The 10,415-nt window shown below is 37.1% G+C and overlaps 1 protein-coding gene across 1 annotated transcript in view; it reads left to right on the top strand.

The window, feature by feature from the left end:
• The first annotated feature begins 272 nt into the window (after positions 1 to 272).
• Positions 273 to 10,415, top strand: part of ets2 (v-ets avian erythroblastosis virus E26 oncogene homolog 2) — a 13,031-nt gene continuing 2,888 nt past the window's right edge. The window contains exons 1-9 of the mRNA XM_077243843.1: positions 273 to 437; positions 907 to 960; positions 2,273 to 2,378; positions 3,098 to 3,217; positions 4,076 to 4,276; positions 5,955 to 6,014; positions 6,804 to 7,010; positions 8,444 to 8,701; positions 10,014 to 10,132. Of these exons, the coding sequence (XP_077099958.1) occupies positions 913 to 960; positions 2,273 to 2,378; positions 3,098 to 3,217; positions 4,076 to 4,276; positions 5,955 to 6,014; positions 6,804 to 7,010; positions 8,444 to 8,701; positions 10,014 to 10,132 (1,119 nt within the window). The 5' untranslated portion in view covers positions 273 to 437; positions 907 to 912. The remainder of the gene's footprint in view (positions 438 to 906; positions 961 to 2,272; positions 2,379 to 3,097; positions 3,218 to 4,075; positions 4,277 to 5,954; positions 6,015 to 6,803; positions 7,011 to 8,443; positions 8,702 to 10,013; positions 10,133 to 10,415) is intronic.

The following is a 10,415-nucleotide window of genomic DNA, read 5'->3' as shown; positions in this document are numbered from 1 at the left end:
GCTATTTTAGTGAAAGTAACTCAAAAGTAATACAGGAGTAATGTAACACATTACAATTTTGAGACAGTAATATTGTAAGGTAATAAATTACTTTTAAATAACAGTAACAAGTAATGTATAATGTATACAGTTTGGAAGTAACTTGCACAAGTGCACTGGCTCCTGCGCGCGCGGCCCTGCTGTGGCTTTGGTCCCTCCCACCTCTATCGTCATCATCATCCGTGAGCGCGCGCGCTGAACTCGCTTATAAATGATGAAGATTAGCTCACGCGCACATAAGAAACACAACCTAGACGCGCACTAACCCATCGACACACACATATCTATATATCTAACACAGCGCCATATCAGGAGTGTAATCGATTGATCAGAGGAATTAAACAAACCTCAGAATTCACATCGGAATTACTTCACATATTTCTGCGGGAATTCAACAGGTTAGTAGCATTAAACCGATCAATACTATAATATTTTCAATATCAGCCATGAACACGATTTACAGACAGCAGTTTGATTCTGTTCATTCTACTTTTGATTCTATTCATTTCATGTTCTGTTTTGTTTATCATCATTATGTATTTTGACTCTGCAGTTGTGATGTGAAATATACATGAATAATCTGATTTAGATAATGACTAAATCATGTACTGTAGTGTTATAATGTATATGAAACTGAATCACATTCTGTTCTGCTCGCTCATCAGTGAGTCATGAGTCATGAATCATTCACGTTTGACTCGCAGCAAACTTTGTCACAGATTCACTTCTGATCAGACATTAATCTAGTTTAATTACGGTCAAATTTGCACATTTACTATTGTTGATTTTAAGTTAGATGGAAGTAGAAAATAATGATTATGATAATAATTATATGTATTTGTTATAAATATTTTCTTGCTTTCACAGGTCTCAATGTGCAACATGGAGCCTATTTTACCTGCATATAGAAACACACTAAAGGTAAGATCAGTATTTATACTTTATATTATTCTATTTTATATTATTATTTCTCAGCCAGGTTTGTGTATTTGATTTTACACACGCAGATGTGCTCGTTTATTATCAGACACACATCTGCTTGTTGTGTGAGCGCGCTCTCGATTAGATCTGTGCTGTGATTGGTCGTGAGGAGAGCTGCTGTAAAGTCATTGGAGGTCAGCTCGGGTTCGCCCACGCAGTTCACGCGGTCTCGGATCCGGAAGGCCATATATGGTCGTGCGCTCCCATTAGTGGAGTGGCGCTAGTGATGATGTCATGCGTAAGGGCGTGTCCTCTGGGTTTTTCCTGCCCGTGCCAGTTTAAACTCAATAAAGCGTTTCATGTTTATATATATATGTGTGTGTGTGTGTGTGTGTGTGTGTGTGTGTGTGTGTGTGTGTGTGTGTGCACAGATCTGAATTTTAATGGTTGTGATTCATGAATGCTTTGGAACACCGACCAAAGATTGGTCTGTTCTTAAAGAAACACTCAGCAGATTATTGCAGAAGTGAAAGCACGTCAAAACTGGAAGTGTATAAAAGTTATAGCAGTTTGTCTACTGTTAAGCAAACTTAATAAACTAAACATTATATATTATTGATTTTTTTACAAAATAGTTTAGCCTCTAGTCTAGAAAAAGCACTCAGTCACATTTTCAGGTTGAACCAAGTTTAAAGTCCCCCTGTAGTCAATAATTTTATCCCATAAAACTCATCTTTGATCACCAAAATTACATATTCAAATGTTTTTTCTTTAAAAAAATGCCTTAAAATATCTTGAATGTAACTCGACACCCTCGCCTCATTTAGTATTCGCGGTTCTATGAATATGCAAATGAGCCCCGCCTCCACTCACTCACTCACTCAGAGATCCACTGGTTGACGATCACACGTTGATCTGATTGGTTACAAGGTAGTTTGTGACGTCAGAAACACCAGCGATTTCAAAGCGTGTTTTTGAGACTGTCTTTGGTTCACTGCAGTTTTAAGGAGAAAATACTCAGCAATGCTGTCGACTTATGAATTTACACATGGTTTGTCTGAAAGCGTATTAAAAACACCACATAGACACATAAACAACATTAAAAGCTGGATTTTCACCACAGGGGGACTTTAGAGTTGGTTCCTGTGAGATGTTTAGGTGCTTTACTGATTTTGATGCGTTCACCAAGATTACGAGCACATGAATGTAAAACGATAGTGATGTGCACCGATACATCATTTAGAATAAACACTGCAACTCGTGGATTTTTGATGTGATGGTGACTTTAGCTGGTTGTGTTTGTTCCTGTCAGCGTCAGGCAGCGTTCGAGATGTTTGAAGACCCGATGTCTCTGTTCTCGAGCTTCAGTGCGCTGGAGGAGGAGCAGGAGGTCCCGTCGCTGGACTGCATCTCTCAGGGTAAATAACAAACTTTACTGCGGTTTGCGGAGCGTTTATCGATTACGATTTCTGTCGATTCCTAATTTCGATTCCAATAAGGTAAAAAAAAAATATACAGATATCATTCATATTTAGTCTTATTGCAAAACATTTAATTGTATCTGAATATCATGAACACAAATCAACAGGTGAAGAACACTTACACGAGGAACGTTTGCCTGAGGTTTAAAAACACCATAGAAGAACAACTAGCGTAACTAATATAAACGTCAAGCATTATTAAAGACGAGTAAACACTCAAATAGACTCAACTGAACAAAGATACGATTGAAATAAACTGTGTTTTAAGATTTTCAGGTTCAGAAACTGTAATCAAATGTAAAATAACACTGCAGTTTATAAATAAAATATACATTACAAATATAGTTAGAGAAGTTATTCAGTGAACGTGTGGATTTCCTGTCTTCTGATGTTTGATCAGTGTTATAGAGACGGCTGGAATATTAGTGCTGTCACTTTAAGATCTGCCCAATATAGTTACACATGAACACACAAAACAGAGTCTCTCACGCTTCAAGTCATATTGAAACGCTCACAAAGGAATCGAAATTTTAATTTTATAACAAGTATCCGATTCCTGACCTCAAGTGTTCGATTCCCAACTCTACTCATTACTGGCCAACATGTTCCTGTCAGTTTACCGCAGATGTCCACTGGTGTGTGTGTGTGTGTTTCAGACGCTGGTGTGTGTTCGGTGCCGCTGCTGACGCCCTGCAGTAAAGCCGTGGTCAGTCAGGCGCTGAAGGACAGTTTCAACGGCTTCTCGAAGGTCCAGCGCATCTGCGGCATCTCCAGCGGTGAGTCTCCTGAACACTAGCGGCGCGGCGGCTCCGAGCTAACCCGGGATCCCTGCGCTTCCGCACGCGTGTGATGCCCGGTTTAACTGCGGAATTTAGCTATCATAGAGGGAAAGTTTATCATTTAGACGTGTTTTATCTTGCCAATTTACACATTCAAACAATTTTAAACATGGAAGAAGAGGCAAAAATCGGGATTCACGCATTATCTGTGCGCACAGCCACACACACTCGCAGAGAGAGAGAGAGACAGAGAGAGGCGTTTCAGACAGCGCTCAAACACCGAAATTATTCCTCTTTTACGATTCCTTGCTCTTGAACGGACACACACACAAAATGATAATCCGTCTCGGCAAGTATTCTCTCGGTTATGTCATAAGTGAACAGTTGAGAAAGAAAGTCTTAAAGTGACGGCAGCCTAATATTTCTGCTGTCGTCTGTGTCATTATTGTTAATAAAACAACAAAATAAAGCTTTAACAAAGATTCAACTATATTTAATTTATACAGTGAGAAAATAGCATTACATTTAGTTTTAGTACCTGAATATTCCTGTTAGTCTTTGTAACTTTGTTATTTAGTATTATTCTCTGCTTGTAATTTGTGTATTTGTTCTTATTTTATTACTGACTGTTCACTTGTTTTTAACAATGTTTGAACTTTATCAGTTGGGCTAGTATTTTTGATGTGGTATCGAATAACTTCAAGTGAGCTTTAAGTAATAAATGATTTTTTTTTTTTTGCTAATCCGAAAAATGATCCGATCCGTGGCTCAAAAACCGTAAATGATCGGAACCGTGAGTTTTGTGATCCGTCGCACACTGCTGACCATGTGTTTGTAATGATCTCCGTCCCGTAGACCCGCGTAAGTGGAGCCAGCAGCACGTGTCTCAGTGGCTGTACTGGGCATCCGGAGAGTTCAGTCTCACCAACATCAACTTCTTTAAGTTTGACATGAGCGGGCAGGAGCTGTGCGACCTGGGGAAGGACGGGTTCCTGGATCTGGCTCCGGATTTCGTGGGCGATATTCTGTGGGAACATCTGGAGCAGATGATGAGAGGTAACGCAGCGCTGAGTTTGGTGTAGGGATGCAGGATAAACCGTTTGAATTGAGTACTAATATAGAATTCAGAATTCTTGCCTGAACTAACCTTTTCATGTAGAAATTCCATGTTTTTTCTGTAGTATTTACAGAATCATTGTTATCAGTGCAGTAAATGTGTCTTGATTTAAGAATGTTTAAACATTTGTGAAAAAGAAAGACAGAAACACAGAGGAGGGAAATAATTGACTAAACCTCTAATCACATGTGAAGTCTAGAGATGCACAATATATTTCTGCACCATATCGGAATCGGCCGATATATGTTCATTTTTAATGTATTCATTATCGGCCCGTTAACAAAATTTGGCTGATCTTTTAAAGCCGATAAATAATGTATTATTTCCTTCAGCTGAGACTCTTCAGATGCGACTGTTCAACATGATGGTTTGAATTGCTTGAAATAGGATTTGAATCACTCGAAAAAAGGAAAACACAGTTCAGGTCAACATGTGCAGCGCAAGTGTGTCATATCGGCTACATAACATTATAAAGAGAAGAAAACATCATTATAATTGTGTGTTTGGGACGTGGCTTTTAATGGTGAGACTTTTGTTTCTGTAATCAGGCTCTCAAAATTATATAAATGTTTGGATTCAGATTTATCGGTTAATATATCGGTTATCTGCTTCTAAATATAAAGAATTATCGGTTATCTTCTTCTAAATATAAAGAAATATCGATTATCTGCTTCTAAATATAAAGAATTATCGGTTATCAGCTTTCAAATATAAAGAAATATCGGTTATCGGCTTTCAAATATAAAGAATTATCGGTTATCAGCTTTCAAATATAAAGAAATATCGGTTATCGGCTTTCAAATATAAAGAAATATCGGTTATCGGCTTTCAAATATAAAGAATTACCGGTTATCGGCTTTCAAATATAAAGAAATATCGGTTTTCAGCTTTCAAATATAAAGAAATATCGGTTATCGGCTTTCAAATATAAAGAAATATCGGTTATCGGCTTTCAAATATAAAGAAATATCGGTTATCGGCTTTCAAATATAAAGAATTATCGGTTATCGGCTTTCAAATATAAAGAAATATCGGTTATCGGGTTTCAAATATAAAGAAATTATCGGTTATCGGCTTTCAAATATAAAGAAATATCGGTTATCGGGTTTCAAATATAAAGAATTATCGGTTATCGGCTTTCAAATATAAAGAATTATCGGTTATCGGCTTTCAAATATAAAGAAATATCGGTTTTCGGCTTTCAAATATAAAGAAATATCGGTTATCGGCTTTCAAATATAAAGAAATATCGGTTATCGGCTTTCAAATATAAAGAATTATCGGTTATCGGCTTTCAAATATAAAGAAATATCGGTTATCGGCTTTCAAATATAAAGAATTATCGGTTATCAGTTTTCAAATATAAAGAAATATCGGTTATCGGCTTTCAAATATAAAGAAATATCGGTTATCGGCTTTCAAATATAAAGAATTACCGGTTATCAGCTTTTAAATATAAGGAATTATTGGTTATCGACTTTTAAATATAAATAATTATTGGTTATCGGCTTTTAATTATAAAGAATTATCAGTTATCTGTATCATCCAAAATGTTGATATGGGTGCGTCTCTGCTTTGGTGTAATCCTCGCGTCTGATTGGATGTTTTCTCCCTCAGCCTGTCAGGAGGGCGACGAGCTGAAAGTCTCTGAGTGCGGAATGATGAGCAGCTACAGCAGTAAGTGTTGTGTTCACTGAATCTCCACGTCTGTCAGTATGTTTACATGAACTGATTTCCGTCAATCTTTATTTATCTCAGATTTCATTGAGAAGAGATTCTGTGCATTTTAACAATTCAAGCTGATTTAAGGCGAGACACTACAGGCATTGTTTTCATGCATTTGGTCTATTTTGCTAACATAACATTTGCTTCTGTTCAGGCTAGTGGAAAGAAAACATGCAAAATGCAAATTTAAGTGTTTATTTTATTGCACTTTATATCTTTGCATCTGTAGATTTTAATTTCAATACATAGTTTGAGTCAGAAATCTCCACTTCAGCAGCTTTACACACACCAAAATTTAGTTTTATAAACATTCTGTTTGTTTGGTTATGTATATATATATATATATATATATATATATATATATATATTATCAGAAAAAAAATACATTTTTGTTATTTTTAGGAATAAAATGTTGTATAAATCAGGCGAGGATATTCTGTCTGTTGACAGTATTTTCTGATTTATGGAGTGAAAAACTTGGTTTTATCCAATGTTTCCAAAATTTCAGCAAATGGTTGCATGTTTAAACAAAACATTTCAGAAAACTTATAATACAAAACATTTGTCTTAATGTACTTTAATTAATCAACTGTGGAAAGAAATGATGACATGGTTAAAGTCTTTACAGTCTTTACCTTATTCCCCTGTAGTGTCTGGTCTCAATAGTGTCAGACGTTCAGCACTAGCCCTGAGGGATCTTACACAGCGCTCTTATAACCAGACGTGTGTTTGTGTCTGAAGGTCTCAGTCTTGAGGAGTGTTCTCTGAAGGTTCCTGATAATCGCATGAGTCTCCTCCGAGAGCTCTTCGAGACGTCTAATGATTCCCTGTTGGCATCGGGTCTGGAGCTGTCCATGTATCCCAAACCTCAGCTCAGCACCGTCAGCATCAGCTACAGGAGTCGAGAGGTGTCCGCAGCTAAAGCTGCTCAGCGGCTCAGTACAGCAGGTCAGATATCAGGATCTCACACACACGTCAGCGCCAGTGTTGGGGACACGCCTTACAAGTATTACATAATCAGATTACTTTTTGAAGTAACTTTTTTGAGGATAGTAACGCATTACAAGCAATGTGCATTACGTAATCAGATTACTTTTTGGAAGTAACGAGTAAATTAATTAATTACAAGGAACATACATTTTGTAATCAGATTACTTTTTTGATGTAACTTTTTTGAGGATAATGAAGCATTACAAGTAACATGCATTTGGTAATTACTTTTTTGATGTAACGAGTAAAGTAACACATTACAAGTAACATGCATTTCGTAATCAGATTACTTTTTTGATGTAACGAGTAAAGTAACACATTACAAGTAACATGCATTTCGTAATCTGATTACTTTTTTGATGTAACGAGTAAAGTAACACATTACAAGTAACATGCATTTCGTAATCAGATTACTTTTTTTATGTAAAGTAACACATTATAAGTAACATGCATTTCGTAATCAGATTACTTTTTTGATGTAATGAGTAAAGTAACACATTACAAGTAACATGCATTTCGTAATCTGATTACTTTTTTGATGTAATGAGTAAAGTAACACATTATAAGTAACATGCATTTCGTAATCAGATTACTTTTTTGATGTAATGAGTAAAGTAACACATTACAAGTAACATGCATTTCGTAATCTGATTACTTTTTTTATGTAACGAGTAAAGTAACGCATTATAAGTAACATGCATTTCGTAATCTGATTACTTTTTTTATGTAACGAGTAAAGTAACGCATTATAAGTAACATGCATTTCGTAATCTGATTACTTTTTTTATGTAACGAGTAAAGTAACGCATTATAAGTAACATGCATTTCGTAATCTGATTACTTTTTTGATGTAACGAGTAAAGTAACGCATTATAAGTAACATGCATTTCGTAATCTGATTACTTTTTTGATGTAATGAGTAAAGTAACACATTACAAGTAACATGCATTTCGTAATCTGATTACTTTTTTGATGTAACGAGTAAAGTAACGCATTATAAGTAACATGTATTTCGTAATCTGATTACTTTTTTATGTAAAGTAACACATTATAAGTAACATGCATTTCGTAATCTGATTACTTTTTTTATGTAACGAGTAAAGTAACGCATTATAAGTAACATGCATTTCGTAATCTGATTACTTTTTTTATGTAACGAGTAAAGTAACGCATTATAAGTAACATGCATTTCGTAATCAGATTACTTTTTTGATGTAACGAGTAAAGTACCGCATTACTTTACATGAAAAGTAACTAAGCAACATAATTAGATACTTTTTTAGGGAGTAACGCAGTATTGTAATGCATTACTATCCCAACTACGGTCGTCACAGTGAGTCGATGTAATAGAGTGTGTGTAGTAACCGGCCGTGTGTGTGTGTTCTCCACAGTCTCGTCCCGTGATCAGACGTCGCTGGAGTGTGTGGAGAACGCTGAGGAGTGTGTTCTGCGCTCCTGGGGAAGCCACTCGTCTCTCGCTGACGCCCAGCGTGTGCCGTCCTACGACAGCTTCGAGGAGGAGTTCGGGTCCGCTGCGCTGGGTCTGGGCAAACAGGGCCTGTCCTTCAAAGACTACGTCCAGGAGAGGAACGAGCCGCAGGAAGAGGGGAAACCTGTGATCGCTGCCGCAGTGCTCGCGGGCTTCACCGGTGCGTCACATTACCACACTACCACATTACCACATTACATCACTACCACAATACCACACTACCATAATACCACACTACCACAATACCACACTACCACAATACCACACTACCACAATACCACACTACCACACTACCACAATACCACACTACCACAATACCACACTACCACACTACCACAATACCACACTACCACACTACCACACTACCACAATACCACACTACCACACTACCACACTACCACAATACCACACTACCACACTACCACACTACCACAATACCACACTACCACAATACCACACTACCACACTACCACAATACCACACTACCACAATACCACACTACCACACTACCACAATACCACACTACCACACTACCACAATACCACACTACCACACTACCACAATACCACACTACCACAATACCACACTACCACACTACCACACTACCACAATACCACACTACCACAATACCACACTACCACACTACCACAATACCACACTACCACACTACCACAATACCACACTACCACACTACCACACTACCACACTACCACAATACCACACTACCACACTACCACAATACCACACTACCACACTACCACACTACCACACTACCACACTACCACAATACCACACTACCACACTACCACACTACCACACTACCACAATACCACACTACCACACTACCACACTACCACACTACCACAATACCACACTACCACACTACCACACTACCACACTACCACAATACCACACTACCACACTACCACTCAAACAGACACACTAATGCAACGTTTGCACTGCAAAAAATGCTTTTCTTATTTAGTATTTTTGTCTTGTTTCCAGTCCAAATATCAAAAGATTCTTAAATCAAGATGCATTTACTAAAGTAGTAAAAGACCATGAGATATTATGTTTTGTTTTCTTGGGAAATAAATAAAAATTAAGTGAGTTTTTGCTTAAAACAAGCAAAATGATCTACCAATGGGGTAAGAAAAATAATCTTAATTCAAACAGAAACAAAATAATATTTCTTACCCCATTGGTAGATCATTTTGCTTGTTTTAAGCAAAAACTCACTTAATTTTTGATTGATTGACTTCTGTTGTAAAGATCATTAGTTATTAACGTAGCGGCGGCTAACACGACACCGCTCATTTGCACATTATCAGTGTTTAGGGTTCGAGAACACAAACCCTGAAATAGGTTCGAAGGTGCAAGCGTTGTCTCTGGCTTACAGTCACCATTCTCACATCACAAGACAGTAGTGAGTTTAACGTGTGTGTGTGTGTGTGTGTGTGTGTGTGGCACAGGCAGTGGCCCCATCCAGCTGTGGCAGTTCCTGTTAGAGCTTCTGACGGACACCAGCTGTCAGAACATCATCAGCTGGACCGGCGACGGCTGGGAGTTCAAGCTCACCGACCCCGACGAGGTGACTCTCACTTTACAACCGCAAATATATCTTTCAGAATATGAATGATTGAATATGATACCCCCATCCTAATATTTAAAAGCAGATATATTTTTAATGCATAAAAAGCCAATTAATACTGTGAAAATTAGTATTATGACTGTGTAAAATATATATTTTTTAATTAAATTACCTTGTTGTTTTTTCTACTCACTGTTAGATGTATTTTATTCATTGATTTTTATCAAATTATTTTAATCAAATGTACTCCTTTATAATTTAGTTAAATCAATTTTAATTATTT

This window comes from Siphateles boraxobius, unplaced genomic scaffold, assembly GCF_051911475.1.
Source record: "Siphateles boraxobius isolate OS27281-9 unplaced genomic scaffold, OSU_SipBor_1 25, whole genome shotgun sequence".
Classification (NCBI taxonomy): Eukaryota; Metazoa; Chordata; class Actinopteri; order Cypriniformes; family Leuciscidae; genus Siphateles; species Siphateles boraxobius.
Note: the sequence above shows the minus strand (reverse complement) of the source record. Positions and strands in the feature narration are given on the sequence as shown.